Raw genomic sequence first — 25096 nt, forward strand, 5'->3', positions numbered from 1 at the left:
AGTGTTCAGTTGTGTTTTTTGGTCCGATCCTTACTCCTCCTCAGACGAAGAGGAGGTAATCCGTTACACAGTCTAACAGTTTGAAGGGCACAACTTATGTTATTCTGGTTAAACAGTGAGAGACAGGTTGATAAAGGAGTGGGGATTTTTTTTTTTTTTTTTTACAATTAGGAAATAATATGTCATGCTTTACTCGTACCTCAGCCAGCATTGTGAATGGTTAGGAAATAATGTCATGCTTTACTCGTACCTCAGCCAGCATTGCGAATGGTGTCTGAGGCAGTGACATACTAGACCATGGCAGTAAATCTAATACTTAAGTGTTTTCAGTCATGCATGAACATTGTTACACCATGTAGGAGCAGTATAGACCTACAATAGCTAGCTACTTATTTAGTTTGACTTAATGAAACTGCCTTAAATGTGCTGTATTAAAAAATATATATTTTCTCACCAATCAACATATTACTGTCTTTGTATGTCTCAATATAATACTATTATTGAATTAAATCAATTTAAAATGTTTGTCTGAAAATACAATATGATCCTCAACTGCGTTTCCCCTCCAGTCAGAAATGCGAAATGCGTCTTTCAGGCGACGCTGCCAGCGTGACGTATAATCTAGTGGACGGTTCTTCAGAAACAGCTCGTCAACCATCTCGGTAGCTTGCTAGCCAACAAAGCCGAAAGATTCAAGCTATTCATACACTTTCGGTGTATATTAGCTACTGTGTTTTAGATACACTAATGTCGTATCTACTTGTTAACCTATTTAATTGAATATTACGTTATTTTGTATTAGTCAGCTATAGTATTTGGCTGGTTAAGTTAGCATTAGCCCAGTCGCTAACGATAGATAGCTAGCTAACATCCCCGACCATGAGCTCAGTAAACATCTCCCCTCCTGTTGAAGAGGAGGTCTGCTGGAAGGAGAAAGAAGCTCTGGGGCTGAACATTGTCGTGAAAGAGGAGGAGGAAGTCACAGTTAAAAAAGAAGTAGAGGGTGAGGCTGTTACAGTGAAAGAAGAAGAGAAAGACGTTTCAGTGAAAGAAGAGGAAGACTCGTTCAGAGTGAAAGAAGAGGAGGATGTTACTGTGAAAGAAGAGGGTGTAGTGTTTGTAGTGAAGAAGGAAGGGGAGATTACTGTCACATTGAAAGATGAAGAGGTGGAGATAGATCTGATTAACACCAGTAAGTACCGCCTTATATTTGTTTTTAACTTTGTATATTCGGAATTGGCTCGTCAATACCTCTTCAATGGAGGGCCCTAAGATGATGACTGATATGTATAGAATCAGATGACGTAGAGAGCAAGCTACCTCTTGTTTTCTCCGTTCCGTTTCCAAAAAGTGACTAAACATATATATTTGAGAAGGGTCTATCTGCTGACCGCAGACTGGGGGGCATGGCATGTAGTGATTTTCGTGTGGTGATGTTTTACTACACACCGAGCCCCCCAATAGTGCCATGCGAGAGTTGGGTTGGCTACACCAAAGATTATGGATATACTGACAAGATGTGTCTCCGCCCTAACAAGGGGAGTCGTTGTCCACAAAGCGGCACTGTGGTTTCTCTAGCTCCGGCCTACCCTTTCTTTGGATTGGTGGATACTTCTTATTATTGTAATCCATTTTTGTATATTCTGAGGGTTGTTGACATCAACCGCCTATATTCAATGGAGAGATGCAAAGCTATGCATAACCATCTGGAGACAACTTCTATAGTGTTTTATTAGAACACATTGTTCTATACAGTCCACCTGGTAGAGGTTCATATCTGACAGAGATGAACACACCGTTCTATACAGTCCACCTGGTAGAGGTTCATATCTGACAGAGATGAACACACCGTTCTATACAGTCCACCTGATAGAGGTTCATACCTGACAGAGATGAAAATCTCTGTTAGGAACTTATAAAGAGCGGGAGTCTAAAGCGGCAAAAACTAGGATTGTGTCTTTTGGCTTCTGGACAACGAAATAAAGTTGATATGAAAACCAATAGAAGAGGAGAGAAATGGCATAGCAGTGTGTCCAACAGGTAAATAAGTTGAAATACATTTGCCCAAATGATATAATTACTCCTGTCTATACATAAATAAATAAAATACTTTACCAGGAAGCATGACGTTGCCACAGAGGAATCAGGGATCATTAGCTTCTTTAAAAAAAATACCTGTGTTTTGTTTCAAATCACAAGCTTGTAGGCTTATGCCTATTTGGGCAGTGCGTGTGGTAATAGGCCGCGCTGATTATTGAGTTGCGGCTGTCAGTGAAAAGCATCTCAAATAGGTGTGAAGATAATGTCTCTTGAGTATAATTTTAAATGTTGAGGGAAGGGGAGGGTTGTGTGATGAAGATATAGGTGAGTCTCTCTTCAGAATGTCTTTCGCTGGCTTCCACCAATTCTTGCCCCTTCGTTGTTTCATTGTGTGAATTTATTGCCCTTAGATTGAGTTTATTATATCAATTCCCCATTACAAATGTCACCAGTAGTAAATGTACCGTTACTTCCTGTCATTTGGTTACATTCATTTCTGTTAATGCATGTATTAATTAGTCATTTACCGTTGTCATTCTCGGAGTTGAAACGTTCTCTGTTCAAAACCTGCTACACTTGTGAGAAATCAGATTTGGTTTATTTCAGAAGCATCATTTACAAGAGTTGTCCATTTTTTCATTGTCTTTTTGTTTGGAGTTCTCCATGTGAGCAATGAGCATGTCTGGTTTCTCTGACCTGATAATGTTGAGGGGGCGCGTGTCTGGTTTCTCTGACCTGATAATGTTGAGGGAGCGCCCACTTGAGCATAGAACTACTTGGCCTGCTATGCTGAAATGAAGGAAGTGTTGTTTTTTTTTTTTACATCCAAGCCAAAAATGTCACTCAACCAGAATCATATGAACTACTATATCATGTCTGCATTATAAATAGTCTATCACTAGTTACTTACCACTCTTGGCTTTTGGCAAAGGACCAAGACAGTCCACCAGAACCCTGCTGAAAGGTTTGTCAAAAGCAGGAATAGGCTGCAAAGGTGCAACTGGAACAGCTTGTTTTGGTTTACCTGTCCTCTGGCAAACACCACAGGATTTACAATGAGCCACAACATCCTGTTTCAGGCGTCTTGTTGACCCCAAGATGGCCTGCCATACTACCATCGTGAGCCAACCTCAGTATTTTTTGTCGAAGCGCAACTGGAACAACAATTTGCTATAAACTGGGCCAATCGTCTTGCCCAGAAGTGGCGCGAGAACACAATTTCCTCATTAGAGCGCCGTTTCCTCGTTAGAATGTCATATCTGTCACAATTACCAACACGAACTTCATAAAACTCTTCTTCTGGGTGTATCTCAGCAAAAAGTGGGGAGAGGGAAACATCTTTACTCTGTTCAGCAATCAGCTGCTTCCTAGACATCCAAGTGCCAACTGTAGGGATCCTCTCTTCATTCAGATGTTCTACAAACTCTCACCTTTGGGGTTTTCGAAGGAGAGGTAAACTCAGAAGGTTTATGAAATCAGGATCACCCATAAACGTCTCAGACAGAATGACCATGGTGGGATCGCTGACATCCTCAACACTAGACGTGCTCCCGGCGAATTTCTTAGACAGAGCACGTGTAATGGCACATGCTGGGATCACTTTAGGGTACTTTTCTGATAAACCATCAGGTTCCTCAATTCTGGGTTCCTTACAAACGACAGGATTTGGCACAACCTTCCCTCCAGCCAAATACCTTTCCAATTTGAATGAGACCCCCTTCACCAGTAGGCTAGGCTTCACTCCAACGACAACGGAATGAGAAATGTTTTAAGGTTATACCAAGGATCATTTTGCTATTTAATTTTGAATTGTAAGACCAATGGAAGTATCAACAAAAAATATTCAAATGATTTATGTCAAAAATGAATTAGGCCATACTGCTATAAACCATAGTAACACATTGGATAACATTCACAATATGTAACAACATAGTAACCATAGTAACTAGAGGTCAACCGAATATAATTTTTCAACGCCGATACCGATTTTTGGAGGACCAAAAAAAGCCGATACCGATTTAATAGGCCGATTTTAAAAAATAATATTTTTTTTTAAAAAGTACATTTTTTTTTAAATTAAAATGTTTAATTTGTAATAATGACAATTACAACAATACTGAATTAACACTTATTTTGAACTTAATACACCAATAAAATCAATTTAGCCTCAAATAAATAATGAAACGGGTTCAATTTGATTTGAATAATTCAAAAACAAAGTGTTGGAGAAGAAAGTAAAAGTGCAATATGTGCCATGTAAGAAAGCTAACGTTTAAGTTCCTTGCTTAGAACATAAGAACATATGAAAGCTGGTGGTTCCTTTTAACATGATTCTTCAATATTACCAGGCAAGAAGTTTTAGGTTGTAGTTATTATAGGAATTATAGGACTATTTCTCTCTATATGATTTGTATTTCATAAACAGTGGGGCAAAAAAGTATTTAGTCAGCCACCAATTGTGCAAGTTCTCCTGTAATTTTCATCATAGGTACACTTCAACTATGACAGACAAAATGAAAAAAATCACATTGTAGGATTTTTAATGAATTTATTTGCACATTATGGTGGAAAATAAGTAATTGGTCAATAACAATAGTTTATCTCAATACTTTGTTTGTTACCCTTTGTTGGCAATGACAGAGGTCAAATGTTTTCTGTAAGTCTTCACAAGGTTTTCACACACTGTTGCTGGTATTTTGGCCCATTCCTCCACGCAGATCTCCTCTAGAGCAGTGATGTTTTGGGGCTGTTGCTGGGCAACACAGACTTTCAACTCCCTCCAAAGATTTTCTATGGGGTTGAGATCTGGAGACTGGCTAGGCCACTCCAGGACCTTGAAATGCTTCTTACGAAGCCACTCTTTCGTTGCCCGGGCTGTGTTTGGGATCATTGTCGTGCTGAAAGACCCAGCCACGTTTCATCTTCAATGCCCTTGCTGATGGAAGGAGGTTTTCACTCAAAATCTCATGATACATTCATTCTTTCCTTTACACGGATCAGTCGTCCTGGTCCCTTTGCAGAAAAACAGCCCCAAAGCATGATATTTCCACCCCCATGCTTCACAGTGGGTATGGTATTCTTTGGATGCAACTCAGCATTCTTTGTCCTCCAAACACGACGAGTTGAGTTTTTACCAAAAAGTTATATTTTGGTTTCATCTGACCATATGACATTCTCCCAATCTTCTTCTGGATCATCCAAATACTCTCTAGCAAACTTCAGATGGGCCTGGACATGTACTGGCTTAAGCAGGGGGACACGTCTGGCACTGCAGGATTTGAATCATTTGCCGCGTAGTGCGTTACTGATGGTAGGCTTTGTTACTTTGGTCCCAGCTCTCTGCAGGTCATTCACTAGGTCCCCCCGTGTGGTTCTGGGATTTTTGCTTACCGTTCTTGTGATAATTTTGACCCCACGGGGTGAGATCTTGCATGGAGCCCCAGATCGAGGGAGATTATCAGTTGTCTTGTATGTCTTCCATTTCCTAATAATTGCTTGCACAGTTGATTTCTTCAAACCAAGCTGCTTACCTATTGCAGATTCAGTCTTCCCAGCCTGGTGCAGGTCTACAATTTTGTTTCTGGTGTCCTTTGACAGCTCTTTGGTCTTGGCCAAAGTGGAGTTTGGATTGTGACTGTTTGAGGTTGTGAACAAGTGTCTTTTATACTGATAACAAGTTTAAACAGGTGCCATTAATACAGGTAACGAGTGGAGGACAGAGGAGCCTCTTAAATAAGAAGTTACAGGTCTGTGAGAGCCAGAAATCTTGCTTGTTTGTAGGTGACCAAATACTTATTTTCCAACATAATTTGCAAATAAATTCATTAAAAATCCTACAATGTGATTTTCTGGATTTATTTTCTCATTTTGTCTGTCATAGTTGAAGTGTACCTATGATGAAAATTACAGGCCTCTCTCATCTTTTTAAGTGGGAGAACTTGCACAATTGTTGGCTGACTAAATACTTTTTTGCCCTACTGTACCTTTGACTATTGGATGTTTTTATAGGCACTTTAGTATTGCCAGTGTAACAGTATAGATTCCGTCCCTCTCCTCGCCCCTACCTGGGCTCGAACCAGGAACACATCAACAACAGCCACCCTCGAAGCAGCGTTACCCATCGCTCCACAAAATCCGCGACCCTTGCAGATCAAGGGGAACAACTACTCTAAGTCTCAGAGCGAGTGACGTTTGAAACGCTATTAGCGCGCACCCCGCTAACTAGCTAGCCATTTCACATCGGTTGCACCAGCCTAATCTTTGGAGTTGATAGGCTTGAAGTCATAAACAGCTCCATGCTTGAAGCATTGCGAAGAGCTGCTGGCGAAACGCACAAAAGTGCTGTTTGAATGAATACTTACGAGCCTGCTGGTGCCTACCACTGCTCAGTCAAACTGCTCTATCAAATCATAGACTTAATTATAATAAACACACAGAATTACGAGCCTTTGGTCATTAATATGGTAAAATCCGGAAACTATCATCTCGAAAGCAAACTGTTAATTCTTTCAGTGAAATACGGAACCGTTCTGTATTTTGTCTAACGGGTGGCATCCCTAAGTCTAAATATTCCTGTTACATTGCACAACCTTCAATGTTATGTCATAATTATGTAAAATTCTGGGAAATTAGTTCGCAATGAGCCAGGCCGCCCAAACTGTTGCATATACCCCGACTCTGCGTGCAATGAACGCAAGAGAAGTGACACAATTTCACCTGGTAATATTACCGGCTAACCCGGATTTCTTTTAGCTAAATATGCAGATTTAAAAATATATACTTCTGTGTATTGATTTTAAGAAAGGCATTGATGTTTATGGTTAGCTACACGTTGGAGCAACGACAGTCCTTTTTCTTGAATGCGCACCCCATCGATTATATGCAACACAGGACATGCTAGATAAACTAGTAATATCATCAACCATGTGTAGATAACTATTGATTATAATTGATTGATTGTTTTTTATAAGATAAGTTTAATGCTAGCTAGCAACTTACCTTGGCTTCTTACTGCATTCGCGTAGCAAGCAGGTGGTTAGAGCGTTTGACTAGGGTAGGGGGCAGCATTCTGAATTTTGGATGAAAAGCATGCTCAAATTAAACGGCCTGCTACTCGGGGCCCAGAAGATATGATATGCATATAACTGGTATATGTGGATAGAAAACACTCTAAAGTTTCCAAAACTGTTAAAATAGTGTCTGTGAATATAACAGAACTGATTTGGCAGGCGAAAACCTGAGAAAAATCCATTCCATAAGTATTTTTTTTTTGGTTTTGTAGTTTTCTATTCAATGCCATTACAGTATCCATTGACTTAGGACTCCATTTGCAGTTCCTATGCCTTCCACTAGATGTCAAAAGTCTTTAGAAATTGTTTCAGGCTTGTATTCTTATCAATGAGGGAATAAGACCAGTCTGAATGAGTGGACCCTACTGTGTCACAGAGCTTTTTCAAGTGCAAGTGCATTTCTTGTTTACCTTTTTGACGACGTTATTGTCCGGAAATATTATAGATCATTTAGGCTAAAAACAACCTGAGGATTGAATATAAACATCGTTTGACATGTTTCTATGAACTTTACGGATACAATTTGGATTTTTGTGTCTGCCTGTTTTGACTGCGTTTGAGCCTGTGGATTACTGAAGAAAATGTGCAAACAAAACAGAGGTTTTTGGATATAAGGAGACTTCATCAAACAAAAGGAACATTTATTGAGTAAATTAATGTCTTCTGATTGCCACCATATGAAGATCATCCCTCCAAAGATGTTCTATTGGGTTCAGGTCTGGAGACTGGCTAGGCCACTCCAGGACCTTGAGATGCTTCTTACGGAGCCACTCCTTAGTTGCCCTGGCTGTGTGTTTTGGGTCGTTGTCATGCTGGAAGACCCAGCCACGACCCATCTTCAATGCTCTTACTGAGGGAAGGTTAGTTTGTTGGCCAAGATCTTGCGATACATGGCCCCATCCATCCTCCCCTCAATACGATGCAGTCGTCCTGTCCCCTTTGCAGAAAAGCATCCCCAAAGAATGATGTTTCCACCTCAATGCTTCATGTTTGGGATGGTGTTCTTGGGGTTGTACTCATCCTTCTTCTTCCTCCAAACACGGCGAGTGGAGTTCCGACCAAAAAGCTATTTTCTCTCATCAGACCACATGACCTTCTCCCATTCCTCCTCTGGATCATCCAGATGGTCATTGGCAAACTTCAGACGGGCCTGCACATGCGCTGGCTTGAGCAGGGGGACCTTGCGTGCGCTGCAGGATTCTAATCCATGACGGCGTAGTGTGTTACTAATGGTTTTGTTTGAGACTGTGGTCCCAGCTCTCTTCAGGTCATTGACCAGGTCCTGCTGTGTAGTTCTGGGCTGATCCCTCACCTTCCTCATGATCATTGATGCCCCACGAGGTGAGATCTTGCATGGAGCCCCAGACCGAGGGTGATTGATCGTCATCTTGAACTTCTTCCATTTTCTAATAATTGCGCCAACAGTTGTTTCCTTCTCACCAAGCTGTTTGCCTATTGTCCTGTAGCCCATCCCAGCCTTGTGCAGGTCTACAATTTTATCCCTGATGTCCTTACACAGCTCTCTGGTCTTGGCCATTGTGGAGAGGTTGGAGTCTGTTTGATTGAGTGTGTGGACAGGTAACGAGTTCAAACAGGTGCAGTTAATACAGGTAATGAGTGGAGAACAGGAGGGCTTCTTAAAGATAAACTAACAGGTCTGTGAGAGACGGAATTCTTATTGGTTGGTAGGTGATCAAATACTTATGTCATGCAATCAAATGCCAATTCATTACGTAAAAATCATACAATGTGATTTTCTGGATTTTTGTTTTAGATTCCGTATCTCACAGTTGAAGTGTACCTATGATAGAAATTACAGACCTCTACACTTTGTAAGTAGGAAAACCTGCAAAATCAGCAGGGTATCAAATACTTGTTCTCCCCACTGTACATGTTATTCAATCATTGCACCCACACTGCTCGCGCGTGCCAACAAGCGTCTGCGTTGCCAGGCGCTAAAATACACGTCCCAGTCTCTGACCTCCCAATATGCTGTCTCATCGTTGTCGGTGGTCAGGCCTACCACTGTTGTGTCATCGGCAAACTTAATGATGATGTTGGAGTCGTGCCTGGCCGTGCAGTCAGGAGTGAACAGGGAGTACAGGACTGGACTGAGCACGCACCCCTTCGTGACCCCTATGTTGACGATCAGCATGGCGGATGTGTTGTTACCTACCCTTACCACCAGGAGCAGCCCCTCAGGAAGTCCAGGATCCAGTTGCAGAGGGAGGTGTTTAGTCCCAGGGTCCTTAGTTTTTTTATGAGCTATGGGTGCAGTATGTTGCTGAACACTGAGCTGCAGTCAATGAATAGCACTCTCACATAGGTGTTCATTTTGTCCAGGTGGGAAAGGGCAGTGTGGAGTGCAATAGAGATTGCATCATCTGTGGATCTGTTAGGGTTGTATGCAAATTGGAGTGGGTCCAGGGTTTCTGGGATGATGGTGGTGATGTGAGCCATGACCAGCCTTTCAAAGCACTTCATGGCTTTAGACGTGAGTGCTACGGGTCGGTAGTAATTTAGGCAGGTTACCTTAGTGTTCTTGGGCACAGGGACTATGGTGGTCTGCTTGAAGCATGTTGGTATTACAGACTCAGACAGGGAGAAGTTGAAAATGTCAGTAAAGACATTTGCCAGTTGGTCAGCGCCATCTGGCCCTGTGGCCTTGTGGATGTTGACTCTGTTTAAAGGTCTTACTCACATCGGCTGTAGAGAGCCTGATCACACAGTTGTCCGGAACAGCTGATGCTCTAATGCATGCTTCAGTGTTACTTGCCTTGAAGTGAACATAGAAGTGATTTAGCTCACCTGGTAGGCTCGTGTCACTGGACAGCTCGCGGCTGTGCTTCCCTTTGTAGTCTGTAATGGATTGCAAGCCCTGCCGCATCCGACAAGCATCGGAGCCGGTGTAGTACGATTCATTCTTAGACCTGTATTTACGCTTTGCCTGTTTGTTGGTTCGTCGGAGGGCATAGCAGGATTTCTTATAAGCTTCCGGGTTAGAGTCCCGCTCCTTGAAAGCGGCAGCTCTACCCTTTAGCTCAGTGCAGATGTTGCCTGTAATCCATGGCTTCTGTTTGAGGTATGTACGTATGGTCACTGTGGGGACGACGTCATTGATGCACTTATTGATGAACCCAGTGACTGATGTGGTGTGCTCCTCAGTGCAATCGGAAGAATCCCGGAACATATTCCAGTCTGCTAGCAAAACAGTCCTGTAGTTTGACAACTCTTTTTTTTATTGACCAAGTCATTGGTGCTTCCTGCTTTAGTTTTTTCTTGTAAGCAGGAATCAGGAGGATATAATTATGGCCAAATTTGCCAAATGGAGGGCAAGGGAGAGCTTTGTCTCTGTGTGTGGAGTAAAGGTGGTCTAGAGTTTTGTGACATGCTGGTAGAAATCACGAAAAAACTGATTTTAGTTTCCCGGCATTAAAGTCCCCGACCACAAGGAGCGCCGCCTCTGGATGAGTGTTGTCCTGTTTACTTTTGGCCATATACAGCTCATTGAGTACTGTCTTAGTGTCAGCATCGGTTTGTGGTGCTATATAGACAGCTACGAAAAATACAGATAACTCTCTTGGTAAATAGTGTGGTCTACAGCTTATCATGAGGTTCTCTACCTCAGGCGAACAAAACCTTGAATCTTCCTTAGATTTTGTGCACCAGCTGTTGTTTACAAATATATATATATATATATATATATATATATATATATATATATATATATATATATATATATATATATATATATATATATATAAATATATATATATATATATATATATATAGTGGCAAGAAAAGTATGTGAACCCTTTGGAATTACCTGTATTTCTGCTTAAATTGATCATAAAATTTGATCTGATCTTCATCTAAGTCACAACAATAGACAAACACAGTCTGTTTAAACTAATAACAAACAAACAATTATACATTTTCATGTCTTTTATTAAACACACTGTGTAAACATTCACAGTGCAAGGGTGGGAAAAGTATGTGAACCCTTGGATTTAATAACTGGCTGACCCTCTTTTGGCAGCAATAACCTCAACCAAACGTTTTCTGTAGTTGCGGACCAGACCTGCACAATGGACAGGAAGAATTTTGGACCATTCCTCTTTACAAAACTGTTTCAGTTCAGCAATATTCTTGGGATGTCTGGTGTGAACCGCTCTCTTGAGGTCATACCACTGCATCTCAATCGGGTTGAGGTCAGCACTTTGCCTGGGCCACTCCAGGAGCTTTTTTCTGTTGAAGCCATTCTGTTGTTGATTTACTTTTGTGTTTTGGGTTGTTGTCCTGATGCATCACCCAAGTTATGGGTCCTTCAGTAGGTCTATGTTATTTTTTGGTGAAGTTATAGGCCAATTTGTTAAACACTTAGTGTACAAACCATAGGTCGACCGATTAATCGGAATGGCCGATTTCAGGTTTTCATAACAATCGGAAATCGGTATTTTTGGACGCCGATTTTGCCGATTTAAAAAAAATAAATAATAATACATTTAAATTTTTTTTTTTTTTTACACCTTTAATTCATCTTTATTTAACTAGGCAAGTCAGTTCAGAACACATTCTTATTTTCAATGATGGCCTAGGAACGGTGGGTTAATAACCTCTTAAATCTAGGGGGCAGAATTTTCACTTTTGGATAAATAGTGTGCCCAATTTCAACTTCCTGCTACTCATGCCAAGAATATAAGATATGCATATTATTCATAGATTTGGATAGAAAACACTGAAGTTTCTAAAACTGTTTGAATCATGTCTGTGAGTATAACAGAACTTATGTAGCAGGCAAAACCCCGAGGACTAACTGTTCAGATTTTTTTTCCCCTCTCTGTTCCCTATATTGTCTTTGTCATTGGATATTTAATAGGAAACTATTTTCAGTTCCTACCGCTTCCACTGGATGTCGCCAGTCTTTGGAATATGGTTGAGGTTATTCCTTTGTGCTATGAAGAAGTAGGCCAACTCGGACCTGGGGACACTTTTGTGAGTTGCGCAAGACGTGAAAAGCAGTGCTGGTCTCTTTTCTTTCCTGTATTGAATACAGATTGCCCCGTCTACAATTTGATTGATTATTAACCTTTAAAAATACCTAACGTTGTATTACAAAAGTAGTTTGAAATATTTTGGCAAAGTTTATAGGCAACTTTTGAAATATTTTGTAGTGACGTTGCGTTTTTGTAAGCTGTTTTTTTCTGGATCAAACACGCTTTATAAATGGAAATTTTCAATATATATGAACGGAATTAATCGAACAAAAGGACCAATTGTGATGTTTATGGGACATATTGGAGTGCCAACAAAAGAAGCTTGTCAAAGGTAATGCATATTTAAAATTTTATTTCAGCGTTTTGTGTAGCGCCTGCTATGCTAGCTCCTTTGTTTACTGCTGATGCAGATGTTGCAAGCTATCAGATAACAGCTACTTATGCTTTCGCCGAAAAGCATTTTTAAAATCTGACATGTTGGCTGGATTCACAACGAGTGTAGCTTTAATTGAGTATCTTACATCTGGCGCTCTGCATTTCCCCCAGCAATTGGCCAGTTGAGACGCTAGCGTCTCCCCTATCCATAAGAGGTTTTAACTGCCTCTTTCAGGGGCAGATAGACAGATTTTCACCGGGTCCGCTCGGGGGATCCAATCTTGCAACCTTACAGTTAACTAGTCCAACGCAATAACGACCGTTGCACTCCACAAGGAGACTGACTGCCTGTTACGCGAATGCAGTAAGCCAAGGTAAGTTGCTAGCTAGCATTAAACTTATCTTATAAAAAACAATCAATCAATCATAATCACTAGTTAATTACACATGGTTGATGATATTACTAGATATTATCTAGCGTGTCCTGCATTGCGTATAATCTGACTGAGTATACAAGCATACAAGTATCTAAGTATCTGGCTGAGCGGTGGTAGGCAGAAGCAGGCGCGTAAACATTCATTCAAACAACACTTTAGTGCGTTTTGCCAGCAGCTCATCATTGTTCGTCAAGCATTGCACTGTTTATGACTTCAAACCTATCAACTCCCGAGATGAGGCTGGTGTGACCGAAGTGAAATGGCTGGCTAGTTAGCGTGCGCTAATAGCGTTTCAAACGTCACTCGCTCCGAGCCTTGGGGTGGTTGTTTCCCTTGCTCTGCATGAGTAACACTGCTTCGAGGGTTGTTGTCGTTGTGTTCCTGGTTCGAGCCCAGGGAGGAGCGAGGAGAGGGACGGAAGCTATACTGTTACACTGGTAATACTAAAGTGCCTATAAGAACATCCAATAGTCAAAGGTTAATGAAATACAAATGGTATAGAGGGAAATAGTCCTAAAATTTCTATAATAACTACAACCTAAAACTTCTTACCTGGGAATATTGAAGACTCATGTTAAAAGGAACCACCAGCTTTCATATGTTCTCATGTTCTGAGCAAGGAACTGAAATGTTAGCTTTCTTACATAGCACATATTGCACTTTTACGTTCTTCTCCAACACTGTTTTTGCATTATTTAAACCAAATTGAACATGTTTCATTATTTATTTGAGGCTAAATTGATTTTATTGGTGTATTATATTAAGTTAAAATAATGGTTCATTCAGTATCGTTGTAATTGTCATTTATTACAAATACATTTTTAAAAACCGGCCGATTTAGTCGGTATCGGCTTTTTTGGGCCTCTAATAATCTGTATCGGCGTTGAAAAATCATAATCGGTCGACCTCTAGTACCCACCCTCATTGTCAGGATAATGGCAAAGCTAACCAAAGAAAATTTTACTGGTTGAAGTGTTTAATGTATAAAGCAATTGATTTGTGACAATAACACAAACATATTAAGCAGGAGATTCAAGCGAGCCTTACAATTATAATCCAAAAAAAATGTGAAATGCACTCATAAGCAACCTGGAAATGGAGGCTATTTTTGCAGTGAGTGTCCTTGAGTAGCACTCCTGATCTTGCGCTGATAGTGAGCTGTAATATTCAGAATACATTGTGAAAACTAAAATCTTCGCTCACCATTTTTGCTCAAGGGTACATCAATAACTATCTGTTTCCTCAAAAGCAGGGAAGTGTTTCTGCAATCAAATTGTTTGTGCATCGGCCCCACGCCGCAATTTTAGCAAACAGAAAGGGCTTATATTGGAGACCAAAAATCATTTGGCACAATGCTTAGGATTTCAACAACTTTAACTTATTTCTAGTTACCATTAATGTGAAAACAAGACAAAATATGATTGTTGCTATCTTGACTGTCTTAATTGTCAAATAATTTAACAGAAGTCAATTGTTGTACAATTTCATGGGTATGCTCTGGGCATCACCTTTCACCTCAAATAAACAGTGGATTTCTTCTGTTGTGGGCCTTTTTAACCATCTGTCTGACTTTGTCATTCATACAGGAGAGAGACGGGACTATCGTGGATCCTCTGGGGAGTCTCAACATCATCATGAAGCTGAAGGGAGAGAGAGGAATCTCTCCGGATCAGAACTCCTGAAGAAACACCAGCAGAGACCCACAGGGAATAAATATTTCTGCAAATCTACATCAGAACTTAAAATACACCCTCGAGTACACACAGGAGAGAAAGCTCACCACTGTTTTGATTGTGGGAAGAGTTACTCAAGATCAGATGCACTTAAAGTACACCTGAGAATTCACACTGGAGAGAAACCTTTTGGCTGTGATCAATGTGGGAAGAGTTTTACTCAACCAAACAGCCTGATAGTACACCAGCGGACACACACAGGAGAGAAACCTTATGGCTGTGATCAATGTGGGAAGAAATTTACTGTGTCAAACTCCTTGATAGTGCACCAGAGAATACACACAGGAGAGAAACCTTATAGCTGTCGTCAATGTGGGAAGAGTTTTACTCAACCAAACAGCCTGAAAGTACACCAGCGGACACACACAGGAAAGAAATCTTATGGCTGTGATCAATGTGGGAAGAAATTTACTGTGTCAAACTCCTTGATCGTGCACCAGAGAATACACACAGGAGAGAATCTTTACCATTGTTCAGATTGTGGGAAAAGCTTTTCAACATCATGGTCATTGAAGGTGCACCATAGAACACACACAGGAGAGAAACCTTATGGCTGTGATCAATGTGGGAAGAAATTTACTGTGTCGAACTCCTTGATCGTGCACCAGAGAATACACACAGGAGAGAAATCTTATAGCTGTAGTCAATGTGGGAAGAGTTTTACTCAACCAGATAGCCTGATAGTACACCAGCGGACACACACAGGAGAGAAACCTTATAGCTGTTATCAATGTGGGAAGAAATTTACTGTGTCAAACTCCTTGACAGTGCACCAGAGAATACACACAGGAGAGAAACCTTTTAGCTGTCAATGTGGGAAGAGTTGTACCACATCTAGCCAACTAATTGTACACCAGAGAACACACACAGGAGAGAAACCCTATAGCTGTGATCAATGTGGGAAGAGTTTTGGTACATCTGGCTGTCTAACGACACACCAGAGAACACACACAGGAGAGAAACCTTATAGCTGTAGTAAATGTGGGAAGAGTTTTACTCACTTTAGCAGCCTGATAGTACACCAGCGGACACACACAGGAGAGAAACCTTTTAGCTGTGATCAATGTGGGAAGAGTTTTACTACATCTGGATATCTGACTATACACCAGAGAACACACACAGGTGGACAAACTTTGTAGCTGTGATCAATGTGACAAGAGATTCAAAGCCCGATGTCCAATATACATTCGGTTGAAAGTGAAAGTTGAGATGTTTTTCTGGTCATTTTTTTTTAAATACTTGAAAACAACTTAATTTTAATGTACTTGCAGCCTATACACAAGGACACAATATAATAAATTAGTCTATAATCAATTTTATTAACAATCCTACATCACTCCAGTATTTCATGACAACATTCAAGTGCTAATTGTCTTTATTCCACTACTGAAGAAGCATGACTCAAATCACCTACTCATATTTCAAACATTGTCTGACAAAATATATTTTAAAAATCATTATTCCATGCCTCACCACTAAGTGAATTATTGCCAATATATATATTAACAAATGAGTGTACATTTGGTTTTGATAATTCATATTTACAATTCATGTAACATTTAGTAGTCATTTATGCAACCAACTGACAATTTTTCGGTACAATTATATTGATTTCTTGCCCTTCTTTTAGAATATCAGGAATCATTCTCAGATGTGCCAACCCAAATGTACTAGAGCATGACATTGGGGACTGGGCCCCGATCCAACAACATGCCTATAGAGTGAACCCTGAAAAGAGAGAGAAGCTCTGCATTGAGGTGGAAAGTTACTACGAATATTGCAGGAGTTTCCTCTTGAAATCAGACATTAAGGAGCTAGAAGCTAGTGAGTTTTAGGATTCTATAGAAAGAAAAATGGGAAAAAATAATACGAATGTATATTATTATTTAGAAATGTTTTTTCTTGTTTTAAATTGTTGACAGCCAGTAGACACCATGTTTATATTGTTGAAGGTGAAGTATTGCAGTTGATTATAATGTGAAATGGAAGTTTTCTGTTGGTGGTGAGAACTTGTCCATCAAACATATAGGATATATTTGTTGTCTTAAGGTGTTACAGGCTTTGTTTTTTTAATGTTTTGAGGTTGGACTTTAGCACATATTAGCACGTAATGATTGGTGTCACCTCGTTAGTCAGTATGTGTTACACCTGTGCTGGCTTGTCCATCTTGTTAGTGGGAAGGTGTTTCACCTGAGCTGGTCCAGGTTCTATTTAAGAGTGTCTGGCCCAGTACTCCAGTTGTCTTGATAGATGTGGAGAGTCAACACCTTTAGTTGCTTCACCGTTTTGGTTTGCCTCCTGTCTTTAAGTTTGTGGTTTTTCTTTTGTTTCCCTCTTGGGCAGATTTAGTGGGTCTCATGGTGGGTGTCTTTTAGTTCCCAGTTGTTGTTACTTGTCCATTTTCAGTGCCCCTCCTAAAAAAAACAAGCTTATATTTTTGGGTTGGATATTGCGTCCAATTAATATTTTAATCAATGGCATTTCCTTAGTCTTTCAGTTATTGTTTGTGTACTGAATATTTGTTTATTTTCATAGTTATTTCCTGTGAATCTGTTGTGTTGTAGAAATAAAGCTTGATTTGAACATATTGTGAGACAGAAGAACCCAATGACATCAACAGACTTGCAAAAGCAACATATCTTAGTAGGAAAAACATATCTTCCACTATGTTAAAATAGTGCATGGTATGTACGTTTAGTATCACTTTTCAACCAACCCAGTTCATTTGTTGAAGATGAAACATTTTGAAATCAACAACACGTCAAAGGATTCAACTACTGAAAACTGGATCAAACTGCTGAAGGTGTGGTGGAATGGTAAACACCACCCCCGGCTCTACCAGGGACTTGAGGTGATCTCCCACATCTCTGCCTATGCCATGTTCCATTTCTTGACTGCCCCTGCAACACAGAAACACATTTAGTCACATTATATAAAACATTCAAAGTAATGGATATGGAGCATCTATGGCCTCAGTTACACCTGGCACCTAAATGTAACTTCTGTCATCTGATCACTCCAAGCTGCATTAGGTTCAGATCTAGAAGGATGGGCCTTTGACATAGTCTGGATGCAGTTAGGCCACTGACTATAAATAAGCATTGTAAAGAGATGGTGGGAATGAGTGGGGAAAAGTACATTTGACAAAAATGACCTTCATAATATCAAAGAACAAATGTGTGAGAGGAAATGTACTTTCATACAGCCAAATGGGGTGAGAAATTACACCAATATCAGTGGACAATTTGCACTCATGCAAATAAACATAGATGGAACATATTCCCTTTTGCTGACGTGACTAACCACTAAGGGGACATAAATATTTACCATCTAAACCATGTGTGACCTCTCTGGCTAACCAGTCCCTCTTCCTAACCAGTCCCTCAACAGCTCTCTGACTGAGCTCCACCCTCACTGGGTCTTCAGAGGAGAGGAAGGCTGAGGAGGGATGGAAGGATGAATAGATCAGTCAGTCAATAAAATGTAGAGCTGCTGTCTGACAAAATCACTATTTTAGTAGTTAAAGTAAATAAGGCTTTATGACTGCTGAATACCAACTATCAATCACTTAGATAATGTATTTTCAGGTATAGATACATCCTTGGGGCGTCCCTAGCCGGTTGACATTGACATTTAAAATGGTTAAGGTTAGGGTTTAGGGTAGAGATGTCCCAAGGATCCCAGATTGCATGATGGTAAAAGCTTTCTTCTGTCTCTTTCACATAGCAGGTGTAAAATAAACAGACAAGACATGTCGGCAAGCAATGGATTATGGTCATTGTAGTTAATTATGTTTTATGTGCTAAACTGTGTCAAATATTGGCCTGTTGGATACTCCAACTCCCTACTACATCACACAGTTCAGTGTGGGTTTGATTTATCTCTTGACTTGCTCAAGACACACCCATCCAGCAGACAGGCCAAAGGCGCTTGATGGCCCCAATTCGGGGAACCATTGATCTACTTCAGAGGAACTGTGTCTACAGTGATTTCCTGTTGTTTTGACACCTCACTAGAAGACTAGAATAACTATCTGTTGCTACAGAATGAGACGACCAATTCAAAGTTAGTCTGTGTCTCGTTCTCCACACACGGACACATACCAAGATCACCTGTTTTCTATGTGCACAAGATAGTTTGACTATATAAGGCTTCTGAACTCCTTGTGTCATCGAGCTCTCTGCCTTCCACCTCAGAGTGTAGGGCTGACCAGCTACATTATTGCAATTCTTATCAAATAAAGGTTGATTGTTTGAAGAGATGACAAAGTCTCTCCTGATTGGTTAGAATTTCCACCACAATGTGCAGTAACAATGTTAGACCAGACTCATAGTACAGAATGAATGACTGACTGCCCAGTTCAACATCAGTTCACCGTCTCACCTCATACTGTATTGGAGCAGCAGCAGCTGACTGCCCGGTTCAACATCAGTTCACCGTCTCACCTCATACTGTATTGGAGCAGCAGCAGCTGACTTGATCGTTGATGCTAATCAGCATGTTTTGAATCTGAGAGTAAATAGAGCCGACTACAACTCTAAAAATTAAGGATTCAACTGGAGTTGTTCTCAGATCCCCTAAGAACCGTAGGGTTCTTGGTCAATGAAAAACAGCCCCAAAAGGTTCTTCAAAGAACTTGTTAGAAGGTGGGTTCATCGAGGAACCTCCGTTGTTGCTGGACTTCTTCCGGGAACTTCGCAATTACAACTGAAAACGATGGTGACACGTTTGGATGCGACAACAAGTTAAAAAAGTTAAATTGGGTTGATGTTTGGCTCTGAATATGTCTCGAAATAATTTATATATAATAATAAAACATACTAATAATGAATAACGAAGATAATGATGTTTTTGTGAATATATTCCACAACGTTACTATAGTTAATTACCGTAAATATTAGGAAGCCGGGTTTGACCGTAGCCGTTGTATGAGCTACAGTACAGTACCGTTATGTCCTAACTAGGCACAACTAGGTTTGGATTATTTCCCTGAACTATATTCTTTCCCATATATTGTATATCGTTTCCATAACGCCAACATGGCTTTACACTCAATAGTGTAAGTTTCCAATCTAGAGCAGTTCTCACTTATGTGATAAAGAACTAGCTAACTTCACTAAATAAGGACGGTGACTTGTCCAGACGAGATGTTACAATGAACTGAATCGTCAGTGGAGGTCTTCCTCTTTATATAGCCTGCTACAGCATGCAATACTATAAACTCACAAGGGGGCATAACGTTACATGGACAATACTATCCCATTTTGGAAACGTTACATCTCCGCCCCCTGGTGGAGGGAAATTCATATCTTAGATGGTAGCTGCAGATGGGATTCAAATTATGGTATTAATACAGTGTCTCGACTACCTCTTTTGTATAAATGCCCTTCAGGATCCAAACACAGTATTGCCACGCAACAAAATGTTGCGTATAATCTTTCAAGTCAGCCTGATAAAATATTGAACAATTTTGTGTACAAAGATATCTTGAATTGTGATATTAGGCCTGTATGGCAGTACTGTTACTTTATGGCAGTACTGTATTGGCTAATGCTTTCTCCAATATGTTCTTCCATTTTACATTACATTGTATGTTGATGCCATTTATCTTTCAATATTTATTTTATATATATTTTTTTATGCTTGTAAGACTATTCTTTGACACATTTTCTCTTCCTTTGAAATTCTTATACGAATTTGGGATCAAGAAGAAGGTACAGATATGTTGTAGGACAGCTGCATTTGAAGTGCACACAACCTGATGTCACAGGAAGGCCATAAAGATCATCAAGGACAACAACCACCCGAGCCACTGCCTGTTCACCCCGCTATCATCCAGAAGGCGAGGTCAGTACAGGTGCATCAAAGCAGGGACCGAGAGACTGAAAAACAGCTTCTATCTCAAGGCCATCAGACTGTTAAACAGCCACCACTAACATTGAGTGGCTGCTGCCAACACACTGACTCAACTCCAGCCACTTTAATAATGGGAATTGATGGAAATCGATGGAAAATATATCACTAGCCACTTTAAACGATGCTACTTAATATAATGTTTACATACCCTACATTACTCATCTCATATGTATATACTGTACTCGATACCATCTACTGCATCTTGCCTATGCCGTTCTTTACCATCACTCATTCATGTATCTTTATGTACATATTCTTTATCCCTTTACACTTGTGTGTATAAGGTAGTAGTTTTGGAATTGTTAGGTTAGATTACTCGTTGGTTATTACTGCAATGTCGGAACTAGAAGCACAAGCATTTCGCTACACTCGCATTAACATCTGCTAACCATGTGTATGTGACAAATACATTTGATTTGAAACCATTGAACCTACATAACAGTCAAATCAAACTGAAATCTATTAGCATATAAATGTGTGCAAATGATCTTTTCAGATCTTCTCAGAAATGAATCAAGTCCATGGAATGGATATAGACAAAAATATAATTTAAGGACTATCAGAGGTAGAGAGGCGAGGCAGGGGTTAGGACATCATCCTGCTATTTTGACAGTCCCTGAAGGACAATACAGAAGAGGGATTTGCTCTTATTCCTTCCCTTTCTCTAATGTATTTTGTAATAAAATTAGCAAGTGTAGTAAGATCATTGCTTTACTTTACTAGGACTGGAGACCACAGCAGCGATCCTGCTCTTGCCCAACCTCTTCAATGAGGACCCGAGTGGCCTTTATGTCCGTGACAAGGTATATCTATGCACCAATCATCTGTTTCTTCATAAACATAGGTGTGCATGCTTATATAAAACTACAGCTGAACATTTGTTATGTTCTTTGTTAATTGTATGTGTATTAATCTTTTCTTACTTTTGTTGACACAGATTTCACCGCTCTTCACTCCTTTACTGCACATCGGCGGAAATCCATTTCACCATGAGAGTGAAATCCCGCTGGCCTTTGATGGGGAGAACATCCACGCCCTCGAGGGCGTCTCCATGGGACTTGGGGCTCTGCTACGCCTGGATTTTTTATTTTCCCTTAAATTTCCCCAAAATGTCAGAAAAACACTTATGTTGATAAGTTACTGTGTTCTGGGGATAAGAGAAGTTGGGGTGAAGTTACCAGGGCCGGTCATAAAGATGGCAAACTTCCTAACATAACTAAGTGGATACGATATACACACTAAAGCTGAAAAACTGTATTTAGCATAAAGTCTACAATATTGTTAGTTGACCTATGATTCATTTTCAATGTATGTTGTTTTTATTGTAAATCTTTTTTTTTGTTGTAAATGTCATGAAAAGCACTATACAAAGTAAATGTATTATTTATTATGGTCTGACATGTCTGCAGAAATGGTGCAATTTTGTAATGTGTTTTGTTTGGTAAATTGTTTTACAAATATTAATTCACATTTGTGGTGCCACTAAAAAAACAATGAATGATTTAAATCAATATTGTCAATATTGTTATTAAAATATGTTTTTATAATGGAGGGAGGGTGGACAGGGAGTTAAAAAAAAGGAACCCCAAAAGGTTCTTAGAGGATCCATGATAAGGGGTTCTTCAAATAACTTTTAGGGGTTCCCCCACAGTTTAATTTGAAGAACCCCTACAGGATACTCCAGGAACCTTTAGTTTTTAGAGTGTATATTGATAAAAGTAATCTTGTCCGAGAGACATTTACATAGTTATGCACAGCCCAATTTGGGATGACTAATAGCGGCCACAACAGACAGACCTGATATTGCCCACAATTCGACAGTCCTTGGACGTCACGTGCTGAGTGGGAATGAGTGGGAATGACCAAGTTATTCTATTTAGCGACACTTTGTAGTACATTTTTACACGATAATAAATGTTTCTGATGCCACATCGCCCGTTTTCAAAGGGAGTCATTGGTTTTTAGGGGCAGTCGCTTTTTAGCTTTTTCTCAACTGCAATACCAACTCCAGTCAGCAGATGGCGATGTGTGTCTTTCAGGTGATTCTGCCACTGTGACGTATAATCTAGTGGACGGGACGCTTCTTCAACATCAACAGATAGTCAGCCACCTTGTTTCACTCTGACTTTATGGAAAAAGGTTTATTCAATAAATATAGAGTAACCGATGTGAAATGGCTAGCTAGTTAGCATTTCAATCGGTGACGTCACTCGCTCTGAGACCTCGAAGTTGTTGCTCTGTAAGGGCTGCGGCTTTTGTGGAGCGATGGGTAATGATGCCTCGAGGTTGGCTGTTGTCGATGTGTGCAGAGGGTCCCTGGTTCGGGGCGAGGAGAGGGACGGAAGCTATACTGTTCCAACAGCAACTCCTCTCATACTGTGAAGACACCCCCCCCCCCCCCCCCCCTCCGAATTTTCAGGCCTTAAGACCAGTTTTATTTAAATTGTAGTACCCGGATGGAGAAAATCCAGTAAGAGTTTTATAGTTACAGTGGGGCAAAAAAGTATTTAGTCAGCCACCAATTGTGCAAGTTCTCCCACTTAAAAAGATAGTTACACTTCAACTATGACAGACAAAATGAGAAAAAAAAATCCTACAAAATCACATTGTAGGATTTTTAATGAATTTATTTGCAAATTATGGTGGAAAATAGTCTAGTCTAGTTCTAAGCTAATTTAGCAAACCAGCTAGCTGACAAACAACGTAAATACACTACTCAAAAAAATAAAGGGAACACTAAAATACACTAAAATAACACATCCTAGATCTGAATGAAATAAATATTCTTATTAAATACTTTTTTCTTTACATAGTTGAATGTGCTGACAACAAAATCACACAAAAATTATCAATGGAAATCAAATTTATCAACCCATGGGGGTCTGGATTTGGAGTCACACTCAAAATTAAAGTTGAAAACCACACTACAGGCTGATCCAACTTTGATGTAATGTCCTTAAAACAAGTCAAAATGAGGCTCAGTAGTGTGTGTGGCCTCCACGTGCCTGTATGACCTCCCTACAATGCCTTGGCATGCTCCTGATGAGGTGGCGGATGGTCTCCTGAGGGATCTCCTCCCAGACCTGGACTAAAGCATCCGCCAACTCCTGGACAGTCTGTGGTGCAACGTGGCGTTGGTGGATGGAGCGAGACATGATGTCCCAGATGTGCTCAATTGGATTCAGGTCTGGGGAACGGGCGGGCCAGTCCATAGCATCAACGCCTTCCTCTTGCAGGAACTGCTGACACACTCCAGCCACATGAGGTCTAGCATTGTCTTGCATTAGGAGGAACCCAGGGCCAACCGCACCAGAATATGGTCTCACAAGGGGTCTGAGGATCTCATCTCGGTACCTAATGGCAGTCAGGCTACCTCTGGCGAGCACATGGAGGGCTGTGCGGCCCCCCCAAAGAAATACCACCCCCACACCACGACTGACTCACCGCCAAACCGGTCATGCGGGAGGATGTTGCAGGCAGCAGAACGTTCTCCACAGCGTCTCCAGACTGTCACATGTGCTCAGTGTGAACCTGCTTTCATCTGTGAAGAGCACAGGAAGCCAGTGGCGGATTTTCCAATCTTGGTGTTCTCTGGCAAATGCCAAACGTCCTGCACGGTGTTGGGCTGTAAGCACAACCCCCACCTGTGGAGGTCGGGCCATCATTTACCACCCTCATGGAGTCTGTTTCTGACTGTTTGAGCAGACACATGCACATTTGTGGCCTGCTGGAGGTAATTTTGCAGGGCACTGGCAGTGCTCCTCCTGCTCCTCCTTACACAAAGGCGGAGGTAGCGGTCCTGCTGCTGGGTTGTTGCCCTCCTACGGCCTCCTCTACGTCTCCTGATGTACTGGCCTGTCTCCTGGTAGCGCCTCCATGCTCTGGACACTACGCTGACAGACACAGCAAACCTTCTTGCCACAGCTCGCATTGATGTGCCATCCTGGATGAGCTGCACTACCTGAGCCACTTGTGTGGGTTGTAGACTCCGTCTCATGCTACCGCTAGAGTGAAAGCACCGCCAGCATTCAAAAGTGACCAAAACATCAGCCAGGAAGCATAGGAACTGAGAAGTGGTCTGTGGTCACCACCTGCAGAACCACTCCTTTATTGGGGTTGTCTTGCTAATTGCCTATAATTTCCACCTGTTGTCTATTCCATTTGCACAACAGCATGTGAATTTTATTGTTAATCAGTTGCATCCTAAGTGGACAGTTTGATTTCACAGAAGTGTGATTGACTTGGAGTTACATTGTGTTGTTTAAGTACATACGACAGAAGTGTATTTAATACACAGCGACTAAAAAACACCAAAACAGTCTAAAGAGCCTGAATGTTGTAGCTATGTTTGCTAGAAAGCCACCGAAGTGTCTGTCTAGCTGTTGTTGTTGAAGGAGCGTCCCGCCCACTCGATTATACATCACACTGGCAGCATCGCCTGAACCTAAAAGACGCACATCGCCATCTGCTGACGGGAGTGGGCAACGCAGTTGAGGAACCAAAAGTTTATTTTTAATTTATTTCATAAA

At 40.8% G+C, this 25096-nt stretch overlaps 1 protein-coding gene and 1 long non-coding RNA gene across 2 annotated transcripts in view; both read left to right on the forward strand.

Moving 5' to 3' along the window:
* The first annotated feature begins 630 nt into the window (after nt 1–630).
* Nucleotides 631–25096, forward strand: part of LOC110487364 (uncharacterized) — a 102551-nt gene continuing 78085 nt past the window's right edge. Inside the window, exon 1 of the mRNA XM_090194338.1 lies at nt 631–1192. Within this exon, the coding sequence (XP_090050464.1) occupies nt 880–1192 (313 nt within the window). The 5' untranslated portion in view covers nt 631–879. The remainder of the gene's footprint in view (nt 1193–25096) is intronic.
* Nucleotides 21291–22074, forward strand: LOC149978845 (uncharacterized). The gene is made up of 2 exons (XR_016485851.1): nt 21291–21370; nt 21505–22074. It is a non-coding gene; the product is annotated as an uncharacterized LOC149978845 (long non-coding RNA).

The sequence above is a fragment of the Oncorhynchus mykiss genome, chromosome 13 (genome assembly GCF_057628025.1).
Source record: "Oncorhynchus mykiss isolate SJ-2025 chromosome 13, ASM5762802v1, whole genome shotgun sequence".
NCBI classification, from domain to species: domain Eukaryota; kingdom Metazoa; phylum Chordata; class Actinopteri; order Salmoniformes; family Salmonidae; genus Oncorhynchus; species Oncorhynchus mykiss.